At 42.1% G+C, this 14128-nt stretch overlaps 1 protein-coding gene and 1 long non-coding RNA gene across 7 annotated transcripts in view; one reads left to right on the plus strand and one right to left on the minus strand.

The window, feature by feature from the left end:
* The window catches only part of LOC117098557, a 150940-nt gene that overhangs the window by 28948 nt on the left and 107864 nt on the right, over nt 1-14128 (minus strand). The gene's annotated exons all lie outside the window — the stretch shown is intronic.
* PDCD1LG2 (programmed cell death 1 ligand 2) overlaps nt 9352-14128 on the plus strand; it is a 60037-nt gene continuing 55260 nt past the window's right edge. For all 5 annotated transcript variants that reach the window (XM_033237269.1, XM_033237270.1, XM_033237274.1 and 2 more), the window contains exon 1: nt 9352-9655. In XM_033237269.1, the coding sequence (XP_033093160.1) occupies nt 9409-9655 (247 nt within the window). In that variant the 5' untranslated portion in view covers nt 9352-9408. The remainder of the gene's footprint in view (nt 9656-14128) is intronic.

Genomic DNA, 14128 nt, shown 5'->3' on the forward strand with positions numbered 1-14128 from the left:
TTAGTATAAAAAGGAAGAGGGGCATTGATAATTATCTGGCTGCTTCCTGCTAAAGAGGGCACTGCACTCAGGTTTTGGGTCTTGAAGCAGTGGGTGTCCGACTTCAGAGTTGTTTTCCTGGAGGTGCTGATACCCAACTTGGCAGAGAAGAACGGTGTCAATGTGTTTCTATATAGCTGCCTGGTCAAGGGAGTTTGGCCTTTGAGAGATAAAGCGGGATATGAAGGTGAGTACACATGGGCCAATTTTAGTATTATGAGGGAGAAAATTAGGGGCCCTAAGACAGGGGTTACCCAAGGTATCCACTTTAGGAGGATGACCCCTGCAAACAGTGAATGACTTGATGTTGGATTTGTGCAGCCCTGTTATGGAGCTCAGGTGCAGCCTGTGGGTTGCGCTGTGAACAATGCCAGATTCATTAACATAAAAACAGCATTCTTCTTGGAGATATATACATGTGCCCCAATACAAGAATGTTAGTCCAAACTGCACCATTTTGTAAGCTCCCTGCTATTGTGCAGACCTTTGTAAAAGTGAAACATTTCACGGGTTTTTGGGCCGTGAGAAACATCCTGCTAACCACTTGACCACACGACCCACAAAGGTCCAACTAAAGAAATATCCCTATCATATCTTTCTGGGCAAAGGTCCAAGGAACACCATGATGACATCCTGCCTGAACAAGAACCAGAACCACCTCATCATGGGAACATCTTATCAATATCCTACAGGGCAGCAAGCCATACTGCCCAGACCCCTCCCGGCCGTACCTATAAATAACCCCAGCCTGTAAGCAGCGGCAGGCAATGGCATTAGGCTCATCCCTGACTTCCATGGTGTGCATATTTATTTAACCCTCACCTTCCCTTCAAAACCCAACAGAGATCAGCCTGGGCAATATGGCAAAATGCCATCTCTGCAAAAAAATACAAAAATTAGCTGGGTGTGGTGGCACATGCCTGTGGTTCCATCTACTTGAGAGGCTGAAGTGGTAGGATGGCTTGAGCCCGGCAGGTTGAAGTTGCAGGGAGCCCTGATTATGCCACTGCACTCCAGCCTGAGTGACAGAGTCAGACCCTGTCTCAAATAAATAAATAAATATAAATAAATAAATAAATTAGAAACACATACAGCCCTTTGTTGATTTCTTTAAATGTTTTCTTCCTGTTATTTTTCAGTAATATAACTATATTCTCCATTATTTTTTTTAAAAAATTATTTCTGTCTTTACAAAAGTAATTTGTGCTCATGGCAGACTATTTAAAAAATAAAATTAAGCCAAAGAAAGAAACTTTAAAATTACCTGCAGGGGAAGGAGGCAAGATAGCTAACTAGATGCAGGCAGGAGAAACATCTCTCACAGAGATCTTACCAGATTTTCAAAGGGAAGGCATCAAGAGTGAACAGAGAGAAGACACAGAGGCTGGGCTGAAGCAGGAGGAAGCTGGGAACCCTGCATGAGGCTACTGCACACTGGGACTTGTTCCTGGACCCCAACAACTCCTGCAGAAGGGATGAGTTGAACAGGCAAGGAGAAATACCCTCTTGCCGTGGGCCTCTGGAATCACAACAGGAGAAGACCCCTCAACCACTGTGGACACTTGAGCTGGCAGGGAGAGCTGCTTAGAGAAGTGGTAGGGGCAGAGCACCAGTAGGTTTGGTGCAGGAGTGTTTGTGGTGGAGCACAGCCAGGGATGCCCATCTCCCTAGGCTCAACTTGCTCCCATAGGAGACTTTAGCACTGGGGGAAATGTCGGTCCTAAATTCTGTAGGGCGGTGTTGCCCATGAGATGGGGCTGGTCTGACTTCAGCACCCTTTGGTCTGCTAGCCTTCCCCAGGGTCCCAGCCTGGTCATGCCTGCTTGCAGTGCAGCCACCAGGTACCTCCTGGGAGCCCACATCATAGCACCTGTGCTGGCAGACCATGCCGGACTGTCAGAGTGCTGCAGCAGAGTAGCCCCCATGGACACACACCAGCCCACCCAGCTCATCCCCTAACTGCAGCCTCCCTGATGCTGCTTTGCCTGCACACACTTGCCTATAGCCACCCTTCACATCACTTTGCCAGTAATGTGTGCACAGGCAGACCTCACCTTCCCTTCCCCACCAGCATATGTGTGAGCATGCACCCTGCCGTGCAACTGCTGCTGGTGTGAGTGTACCCTGCCCCTCCTTCCCCTGCAGCACTGCCCACTGTGATGGCAATGGCATTGTCATCAGAGTGTTGCTGGGCATGGAGCTGCCAGCTCCGCCCCAGCCAGTCCCCAACCCTGCCCCAGCCAGCACCCTGCCCTTGTGTGAACACTGCCTATGGCACAAAACTAGGCACAAAAATAAAGCAGGCCTATGGCACAAAACTAAGCACAAAAAAAGTGGCAGGCCACTGCCACCCATGTGAATGTACACAGGGGGCACACACAGCCCTGCATCTACCAGCATCCTGCTCCCATGTTAAAATACCAACACTGGCACAAACATGTGTACAGTTGCTGGTGAGGGCCCCCCAACTCGCCTAAGTCATGCTGCCACTGCTGCTTCTATGAACAGCTGCATGAAGGCTCGCACTCCGGCACCCACTAGCACCCTGTTGCATCCAACAAGTGTGCACCCCACTGCACTGCTGCTGCCACTGTGACTGGCACATGCGACTAAGGATGGATCATGTTTCCACAGCCCTACAAAGCACTTTGGCTGTCACCATGCCTCAGAGAGTTGTGATCAGCAGTCCAGGAGCACCTCAGGCCCCTCCAACATAGCAGGTTTCTAACCTCAAGCAGCCAGAGAACAAGGCCAGGGCCTGATACCAGTGCCCCAGAGTTAGAACACACAGTTTGGGAGTCCTGAGCTGAGACTTGGCCCCCTAAAATCTTCCAGAAATGAAGCCAATCTACTGAATCCACCTTATACCACAATCAAACCCCAAAGTCATTAAATATGATAAAAAGGGGGGAATAAAAACAGCAACATCAAAGATTGAAGGAACATCATTCTACAAAGATGAGAAAGAACCAAGACAAGAAATCTAAGAACTAAAAAGCCAGATGGTCTTCTTTCCTCCAAACGATCACACTAGTTCTCCAATAAGGGTTCTTAACCAGCTGAGATAGCTGAAATGACAGAAATAGAATTCAGAATATGGATAGGAACAAAGATTATTGTGATTCAGCAGAACACTGAAACCCAATTTAAGGAAGCTAAGAATCACAATAAAACAATATAGGAGCTGACAGACAAAATAGCCAGTATAGTAAAGAATGTAACTGAACTGACAGAGCTGAAAAATATACTGAAAGAATTTCGTAATGCAATTGCAAATATCAATAGCAGAATAGAACAAGCTGAGGAAAGAATCTCAGAGCTTGAAGACTGACTTTCTCAAATAAGACAGACAAGAAGGCAGTCAGACAAGAATAGAGAAAAAAGAATAAAAAGGAACAAACAAAACCTCCAAGAAAAATGAGATTATGTAAACAGACCAAATCTTTGACTTACTGGTGTCCCTGAAAGAGATGGGGAGAATGGGAGCAACTTGGAAAACACATTCCAGCATATCATTCATGAGAACTTCCCAACCTAGCTAGAGAGGCCGACATTCAAATTCAGGAAATGCAGAGAACCCCCATAAGACACTTCACAAGACTGTCCCCAAGACACATAATCATCAAATTCTCCAAGGTGGAAATGCAAGAAAAAAATGTTAAAGGCAGCTACACAGAAAGGAAAGGTCATCTACAAAGGAAAGCCCATCAGACTAACAGCAGACCTCTCGGCAGAAACCCTACGAGCCAGAAGAGATTGGAGGCCTATATTCAACATTATTAAAGAAAAGAAATTCCAACCAAGAGTTTCATATCCAGCCAAACTAAGCTTCATAAGTGAAGAAGAAATAAGATCCTTTTCAGACAATTAAATGCTGAGGGAATACATTACCACCAGGCCTGTCTCACAAGAGCTCCTGAAAAAACACTAAATATAATAAGGAAAGACAGTTACTAGCCTCTACAAAAATGCAATTAAGTACACAGACCAGTGATAGTATAAAGAAACCACGCAAACAATGCTCCCAATTAAAAGGCACAGAGTGGCAAGCTGGATAAAAAAGCAAGACCCAATGGCATACTGTCTTCAAGGGACTCATATCACACGCAGTAACACACATAGGCTCAAAATAAAGGGATGGAAAAATATCTACCAAGAAAATAGAAAACAGAAAAAAGCAGGGGTTGCAATCCTAATTTCAGACAAAACAGACTTTAAACCAACAAAGACCAAAAAAGACCAAGAAGGGCATTACATAATGATAAAGAGTTCAACAAGAAGATATAACTATCCTAAATATACATGCACCCAACACAGGAGCACTCAGATTCATAAAGCAAGGTCTTAGAGACCTTCAAAGACACTCAGACTCCCATACAACAATAGGGGGAGACTTCAACACCCCACTGACAATATTAGACAGATCATCAAGTCAGACTGATGGATTCGCAGTCAAATTCTACCAGATGTACAAAGAAGAGCTGATACCATTCCTAGAGAAATTATTCCAAAAAAATTGAGGAGAAGGGGCTCCTCCCCAGGTCTATGAGGCCAGCATAATCCTGATACCAAAACCTGGAAGAGACACAACAACAACAAAAAACTTCAGGCCAATATCCTTGATGAACACTGATGCAAGAATCCTTAACAAACTACTAACACACTGAACCCAGCAGCACATCGAAAAGCTAATCCACCATGATCTAGTAGGCTTTATCCCCAGGAGGCAAGGTTGGTTCAACATAGCCAAATCAATAAATGTGATTAATTACATAAACAGGACTAAAGACAAAAACCACATGATTATCTCAATAGATGTAGAAAGGCTTTTTATAAAATCCAACATTTCTTTATGTTAAAAATGCTCAACAAACTAGGTATTGAAAGAACATGCCTCAAAATAAGAGCCAACTATGACAAACTCACGGCGAACATCATATTGAATAGGCAAAGGCTGGAAGCATTCCCCTTGAAAACCAGCACAAGACAAAGATGCCCTCTCTCACCACTCCTATTCAACACAGTATTGGAGGTCCTGGCCAGAGCAATCAGGCAAGAAAAAGAAAGAAAAGGCATCCAAATAGGAAGAGGGGAAGTTAAACTATCCCTCTTTGCAGATGACATGATTCTATATCTAGAAAACCCCCAAGTCTCAGCCCAAATGCTCCTTAAGCTGATAAACAACTTCAGCAAAGTTCCAGGATACAAAATAAATGTACAAAAATCACAAGCATTCCTATATACCAGCAACGGCCAAGCTGAGAGCCAAACCAGGAAAACATTTCCATTTGCAATTTCCACAAAAAAAAACAAAATACCTACGAACACAGCTAAACAGGGAGGTGAAAGAGCTCTACAATGAGAATTACAAAATACTGCTCAAAGAAATTAGACATTACACAAGCAAATGGGAAAACATTCCATGCTCATGGATAGGAAGAATCAATATCATTAAAACAACCATACTGCCCAAAGCAATTTATAGATTCAATGCTGTTTCTACCAAACTACCAGTGATATTCTTCACTGAACTAGAAACAAATATTTTAAAATTTATATGGAACCAACAAAGAGCCCAAATAGCCAAGGCAATCAAAGCAAAAATAAGAAAGCCAGACTATACTACAGTGGTACAGTAACCAAAACAACATGGTTCTGGTACAAAAACAGACACACAGACCAATGGAACAGAATAGAGAACCCAGAAATAAGGCTGCACACCTACAACTATCTGATCTTTGACAAAGTTGACAAAAACAAGCAATGGAGAAAGGACTTCCTACTCAATAACGGGTGCTGGGATAACTGGCTAGCCATATACAGAAGATGGAAACTAGACTCCTTCCTTATACCAGATACAAAAATCAACTCAAGATGGATTAATAACTTAAACGTAAAACCTAAAACTATTAAAAAACCCTGGAAGACAACATAGGCAATACCATTCTGGACATAGAAATGAGTGAAGATATCATGACAAAGACACCAAAAGCAATTGCAACAAAAGCAAAAAATGACAAATGGGATCTAATTAAACTAAAGAGCTTCTATGCAGCAACAGAAACTATCGACAAAGTAAACACACAATCTGCAGAATGGGAGAAAACTTTTGCAAACTATGCATCTGACAAAGGTCTAATATCCAGTATCTATAAGGAACTTAAACAAATTTACAAGAAAAAAAAACCCAATTAAAAAGTGAGCAAAGGACATGAACAGGCGTTTTTCAAAAGAAGACACACACGTGGCAAACAAGCATATAAAAAGCTCAATATTACTGATCGTTAAAGAAATGCAAATCAAAATCACAGTGAGAGTTCATCTCACACTAGTCAGAATGGCTATTATTAAAAAGTTAATAAGTTGGCCAGGCGTGGTGGCTCACACCTGTAATCCCAGCACTTTGGGAGGCCAAGGCCAGGTGAATCACAAGGTCAGAAGATCCAGACCATCCAGGCTAACATGGTGAAACCCCATCTCTACTAAAAATACAAAAAAATTCACCAGGCATGGTGGCAGGCGCCTATAGTCCCAGCTACTAGGGAGGCGGAAGCAGGAGAATAGCATGAACCCAGGAGGTGGAACTTGCAGTGAGCTGAGAGAGCACCATTGCACTCTAGCCTGGGTGACAGAATGAGACTCCATCTCAAAAAAAAAAAAAAAAAGTTAACAAATACCATGCTGACAAGGTTGTGGAGAAAAGGGAATGCTTATACACTATCGGTAGAGTGGAAATTAGTTCAACCACTGTGGAAGCAGTGTGGCAATTCCTCAAAGAGCTAAAAACAGAACTACCATTCAATCTAGCAATCCCGTTACTGGGTATATACCCAAAGGAATGTAAATCATTCTATCACAAAGAAACATGCACACACATGTTCATCATAGCACTAGTCACAATAGCAAAGACATGGAATCTACCTAAATGCCCATCAATGACAGACTAGATAAAGAAAATGTGGTACAAATACACCATGGAATACTATACAGCTATAAAAAAGAGCATATCCTTTGCAGGAACATGGATGGAGCTGGAAGCCATTATCCTTAGCAAATTAACGCAGGAACAGAAAACCAAATACTGCATGTTTTCACAGATAAGTGGGAGCTAAGTGATAAGAACACATGGACACAAAGAGGGGAACAACACACACTGGAGCCTATCCGAGGGTGGAGGCCCCGGGGAGGAGGGAGAAGAGCAAAAAAAGAAAAAGAAAAAAAAATTACTGGGTTCTAGGCTTAGTATCTAGGTGACAAAATAATCTGTATGACAAACCTCCATGACATGAGTTTACCTATGTAAAATAAAAGTTTAACAAAAAACTAAAAAAGTTACCTGCAAGTCCTCCACCCAGAAATGCCTTTATTAACACTTTGGTTTGTGCCCCTCCATTATTTTCTCTAGATATACAGATTTATGAGGCAGGCTAATGTGCTGAGATACTAGCTTGAGTTTTATTTGGCCTTGTTGTGAAAATACCTGGGCCTTCCTTTGCTTCAGGATGCCCTAAACTGTGGAGAAACAGAGCTGAACTGCCCAAAGGAAAGTGTGAAGAGGAGAGGCAGGCCAAGTCTGGAGAAAGGCTACCCAAGAGAGTGGAAAGGAAACTGTGGTGAGTGCACCTCACTCCTAAAGAAGGACAGGAACTCTGGCAGGTGAGGTGTGGTTTCCATAGATACTAAAACTCAAAGCCACACAAGGGACATATGTCCATTCCTCAGTCAGTCACTGTGGCCAGGAACAGTGGGTGAGGTAAGAGAATGGTAACTCCTAAGGAAACCACAAGCCTGGAGCCATAGGTGTAGAAGCAGATCCCCAGAGGAAGCATGGGTCCCACAGTCACAGTCCCAACTCTTGCAGTCTAGGCAGCCACTCCCATTTATAGGTACTACACAGCTTTGTAGTACTTCTTAAAGTACTTCTTGTTCAAGGGATGGAGCGAAAAGAGGATACAGGACAAGGAGGAAGAAAGGAGAGCCTTGCTTTTGCAGAAGAAACAAGGAGGCAGGGAAGGCTCTAAGCCCAGGCAAGGAGAGATGTTTTCTTAAAAAATCCTCTGAGTGTTCAGCCCCACATCTCTGCTCATCCTACTCCTACAAGCACAAGGAAAAGGGCAGAAGGCAGCAGGAGAAGGATTGATCATTCAGGCCTATATTCAAGTTGGCCTTTTCTTGCCATGTGGTTTTAATCTCACCAATCACAAGCTTCGGGGTATAGTGGGGCCACTGAGGTCAGAGTTCAAATTCAGCCATGCAACTAAGGCAACTTTGCTTGATCTTGGTCGTGTTTTCTCATGTGTAAAATGGGTCTAACTCTAAACCACATATTGCACTGAGAATGAAATGAGGCACTATGAAATGAAGTGAGGTTGGTTGAATAATGTTCCCCCCAAATTCGTGTCTACTGAGGACCTCAGAATGTGACTTTATTTGGAAATAGGGTCTATGCAGATGTAGTCTAAATGAGGTCATACTGCATTAGGGTGGGCACTAATCCAACGGATGGTATCCTCATAAGAGGAGAGGAATATAGAGATACACACAGAAAAGAATGTTATTTGAATATGGAGGCAGAGATTGGAGTGATGCAACTATAAGTCAGGGAGTGCCAAGGACTTGAGGTCATGTGTTACAGAAGCCCTAGGAAATGAGTAAATTTCCTGGCACAGCACTAAGACATGCTGATATTCTTCATTCTGTCCCTTTCCCCTATTCCTAAATGTGCTCCAGGGACACTGGGAAGCTGGAGCACATTTAGGAACAGGGGAAAGAAAGGGAATTAAAGGGTGCTAAAAACTCTCAAGGGATGTTAAAAAAAAAAAAAAACTCCCAAAAAACTATGTATTGAAGGAACATACCTCAAAATAGTAAGAGCCATCTATGATGAACCCACGGCCAACATCTCACTGAAGGGGCAAAAGCTGGAAGCATGCCCCTTGAAAACCGGTACAAGACAAGGCTGCCCTCTCTCACCACTCCTATTCAACGTACTATTGGAAGTCCTGGCCAGAGCAATCAGGCAAGAGAAAGAAAGAAAAGGCATCCAAGAAGGAAGAGAAGAAGTCAAACTACCCATGTTTGCAGATGACATAATTTTATATCTAGAAAATCCCATAGTCTCAGCCCAAAAGCTCCTTCAGCTGATAAACTTCAGCAAAGTTTCAGGATCCCACATGAACATACAAAAATCACTAGTATTGCTAAACACCAACCATAGCTAAGCCAAGAGCCAAATCAGAAATGCAATCCCATTTAAGACAAACTGCTAAAAGCAAAACCAAAACTTTCCAAATAAGCCAGGCTTTCGTCAGTTCCTCAGAACTAGTTCTGGTTTGACTCACTCTCATGTTATGGTAAACTTTAAACTGAATGAACAATTTTTCTTCTCTCAGTGAATATATCTTAACGCCAAATTCTGAGTGCTTTTTTGTCACCCATCCTCATATGTCCCAGCTAGAAAGAATCCTGGGTTGGGAGCTACTGCATGTTGATGGTTTTGTTTTTCATTTTGGCTGTTCATTTTGGTGGCTACTACAAGGAAATCTAACGCAAACAGCAACTGTTTTTTGTTGTTTTCTTTTGCATCTTTACCTGTGGAGCTGCGACAAGTCCTCATGTGAGTAACGAGTGGGTTGAGATACTCTCATACTGTTTATGTTGTGGACCATGATGAGGCTGCCAGGGTGGCCTGCCTTCTCTCCACACCATTTGAGGCAAGAGACATTCTGCCTCAGAAATTGTGCTGAGGGGCACAAATAAGCTAATGTCCTCCTGCCCCCAGATTTCTCTCACTTGTCCCTATGCATATTATTCTTGTTGCTCACTTTTATAAGGTGAGATATTTTCTGCATCAAATAGGTGCACTGTAAAATAATTTAACTATTCTTAAGACTGTCTCTCAGCTTAGAGTTTTCAGAGGCTTAATGGTGAAGAACTTAAAAATCTGTTTGCCTATGACTGACATCTGTTTGTGATTATCCATTTAGCAGACAGTGATCACTCCAGGCTGGTCTTTGTTTACAAGCTATGCCTAAGAGTCAGCTGTTGGTGCGGGGGTGGGGGCGGGGGAACAAAAACAAAAAAACCCAAAACTATTATCTTAATAACTTATAGAGGTAATCATTATTGAACAAAAGCATGATTTGGGGACTATGGAAAGGCTTATTTTTTCCATATAAAATGATCAGAGAAAAGGTAGAAAAATTAAAGAGAACTGCAATAATTGCTACTGATTGCTCAGCACCTGGGTGCACTGAGTAGAAGAACAATGACAGTGGGTTCATGTGGAGGGGATGGAGGTGGAGAGGCTAAGCTTGAGTGAGATTATCGACTAATCAGGACTTTTAACCCTAAAATACTATAGCTCTGAGGGGCAGGGAGTGAGAGACCTAAACTGACAAAATGCAGAGTAAAAATATTCAGTGTGAGCAGTAATGAGACAGTTGTATCAGAGTCAAATACGGAGTTGGCCTGGATGTCCTCCACGCTCCTTTCCAAGCCTAAGATTCTGTGAGTGGATGAACAATCCTGCTCCTGCTGCTCTTGCCACTGGAACCTGATCTATGTGCCTTCATTACTTGAGCTCTCCCCACCAGCAGGCTCTTTGTTGTCTGCTGCTTCAGGGTATCTTCTCCCCAGATTTCTCCTGTTTGTGAGCTTTTCCATTGAACTAGAGCTCCTCACAGGCAAGAAGCACACCTTTAAGGTTCTCTGAGTCCCAAGTTGCTAGTGCAGTGCCTGGCAATACACATAGGTGCTTATTGGGTGCTTGCCGAATTGCTGAATGGATTTATTTGATGAAATGTCAGGAGAATCACTAGAAATGAAATGTTTGTGTAATGGACAGGGGGAAGTTTGAGGTTGATTTGAAAAAGAAGATGGTAGAGATAGTATTATGGGTCATGCTTCAGAGTATATTTGCTTTACAATACATTGGACAGCAACCAATAGATTGTTGTGTGTCATTTTAATTCCACATACTAATGTCCAAATGTGTCATATGTCTTAACTGTTGCATACTTGGGTTACTCTGCAAAGGGGCAACTGCAGTATCACCTTCTCATGCCACACCCTGCTCCACTGTAGATGGGCTTGATAACCTTCAAATCAATCCACAGAAGTCCAGGATAGACAAAGGCATCTGAAAGGTTATCTAGCCCCAGTACCTCTGATGCCTTCCAGCTGTTTCTAACACACCTGTGGGCTGACTTCCAGTTCTTAGTCTTCACAGCTCCCTATGATGAACTGCCCCTGCTTTGAGGGACTTTCCTGCATTGCCTCAGAAGTACTGCTCTGGGGGAGCTTCTGATACTCTTCTGACCACCTTGTCTCTGCCTTCTTCACTGGTCCTCTGTTCATGCTCTCCAAATTTTGGGACATTCTTGAGTTCAGATCTTTTCTTTATAATCTTTCTTTCTTTTTATATTCTCCCCATCAGATGGTTCATTCATTCCTCAATATCAACTAACATTTCCATAATAGAAATAACTTCTTTATCTTTAGCCCTAAATTTTGTACCAAACTCTGGACCTGTAATTTTTTGGAACACTTATGCCTTGCCCAGACTAAAACTAAACTTACTGTCTTCCCTCTAAAATCAGCTCCCGATCTTCTATTTCTCCCTGCCACCCCTTGCTCCCCCATGGCTCCAATATTGTCTTGCTGGTCTGGCCTTAAAACCACAGTCAATCTTGTTGCTTTTCTCTTTGTCTCTTGTGCATGGCTGATCAGTAGTGAATTGTTTTGCAATTGTCTTATATATTTCTTCTTTCTCTTCCTTGCTTCCTTTTTCTGACCTGAAGTTAGGGCCTTGTTACCAAACATCTAGATGAATACAGTGACTCCCTAATTGAGTGGCTGTCTGCCAATTCCATCCACCCTCAATTCTATACTGAAAAAAAAATTAGATTTAATCTTTTTCAGATACTCCTTTGGTATTGTCACTCTGTTTTTTGAGTGACTGCCACCATCTACCCATTGGCAGCTCTGCTTGGCATTAAGCCCTTGACATTCTCAACCTAAGTGTCCAGCCACATTACTCTGTTCATTGTCTGCTCAACATGCCTGTGCATTTGCACCTCTGAGACTGTTTCTGAGTCAGCTATGCAGTGCCCTTTAGAATAGCTTCAACCCCAAATCCTACCAGTGCTTCAAAGGCCCAGTTCAAATCCTACCCCTCTGGGAAGTCTCCCTTCCTCTAGTCAACTTCTAGGGCTTTTGCAATTTTATCACTTGTTTTATATCAGTTTTACTATTTTTCATGTATGAGAGTTTTAACCTTCCAATTATTGTACAATGTCTTTAAGGGCAAGGGCCCTTTCTTAGAGGAAACCCTCTAGGAATTCTCCAATGATGAATTCTTCTATGAATTCTCACAACTTTCTAATATAAAGGCTTATAAAAAGTGGGAACTCGTTGTTTATTGCTTAAAAAGTTGAGATTTAATTTGAACTGAAGTGCTCCATTAAATTCAGTAGAATAGCATCTTAAGGCTACTGGTAGTCTATCCATGACACAAATGGTTTAGAGATCAAATAGTTACTCATATACCTATGAAAGCAGAGTACTGGCTCTAAGATCCCCCCAAAACTCAAATACCCATTGGGTTTGGCAGGCAACAAAAATAAGTGAATCCAGCTAGGTCTAATACAATGGAGAATGGTAGGACCTGGGGCAAACTCTGCATAACTTGCCCAAAGGCATTCAAATTCAGATTATGTTCAGACATTGCTAATTACAATTACTGTCTTAGACACTTGGCTTCAAAACAGTGGTTAGTTCAGGTATTTCAGATCAATTGGGTATGTATTTATCTAGGTCTTTATGGATAGCCAGGGCTCTACTAGACACTGGGAGAGGGAAGAGGCAAATGGGATAAGACTGTCAGTATTTAGCAAATAATGAAGTATTTTACAAACCTGATCCTTTAGGCTGGTTATTACTACACAAAGGAATGATTTGCTAGGATTCTTGAGATATTTTCATAGAATGTCTATGCCTCACTTATTGCACAGACCAGAGAATTCCATAAAAGCACTGGCTGTGTCTTATTCACCTTTGTATACTAGAGCTTGGCACATAGTAAATACCAAGTAAATGTTCTGAATAAAAGAAAGAGATAATTAAAGCTTCAGCACCACAATTATTTGTATTTCATCTATCAATTTGGAATAGATCTCCACAGACAGTAGAAACGGCAAGAAACTAGGCCTACAGCAACCAAGAAGTGAAATTGCTAGAACCTACCATCATTTTTGATCCTCTTGCAAATTTTGCTTGAAAAAAATTTCCTCATTTTTCTGTTTACAAACTTATCCCCAGAATTTACAGATGTTTCCTTGATTTCTCTGGAAAGATACAACTTCCTAATGCAATTGTGTAAATTGATACTTTTATGTAGAAATAAGCAGAACAAGCTGGGCAAGGTAGCCCACAACTATAGTCCCAGCTACTTGGGAGGCTGGGGCAGGAGGATCACTTGAAGCCAGAGTTTGCTTGAGGCCAGGAATTTGAGGCTGCAGTGCTCTATGATCACACCTGTAAATAGTCACTATACTCCAGGCTGGGCAATGAGTGAGACCTAGTCTCTAAAGAAAAAAAAAGACAAAATAAGATCAAAATTGAGTATGAACTGATAAATACAAAGCAGACAAGAAATATCCTGAGAGGCACAATAGTTCTGCAGACATTTGCTTGGGAAGCTCAGGGGAGGATTTTTGAAGGAAGTGGCCCTGAGTGAGTCTTGAAAAATGGGTAGATTTTTACCAGGTGAGATCTTATTGAAGTTAGTGAGAGGAGTGGTCATACAGGAATTCATGGGATTTTTAGACCAAAGATTACCACCCTTATAAGTGATAACGACAATGAATGTGAAGAATGTTTACCACTTGCAAAGTATTTTTTACATACCTTGTCCAAGTTCCCACAAGCATTTCTGTTCACTACCTATGGTTTGGTCAAGAGACCCAGATATTAGAGAACTTGTTGATTTCTAGTTTCTAACTCCGCCCAATACTATTAAGATGAAAATGGACAGCCACATAGGAATAGACATCAAGAAATGTATTTACAAAACACAAGTGAATTTTAA

The sequence above is a fragment of the Trachypithecus francoisi genome, unplaced genomic scaffold, assembly GCF_009764315.1.
Source record: "Trachypithecus francoisi isolate TF-2019V2 unplaced genomic scaffold, Tfra_2.0 Lachesis_group16, whole genome shotgun sequence".
Lineage (NCBI taxonomy): Eukaryota > Metazoa > Chordata > Mammalia > Primates > Cercopithecidae > Trachypithecus > Trachypithecus francoisi.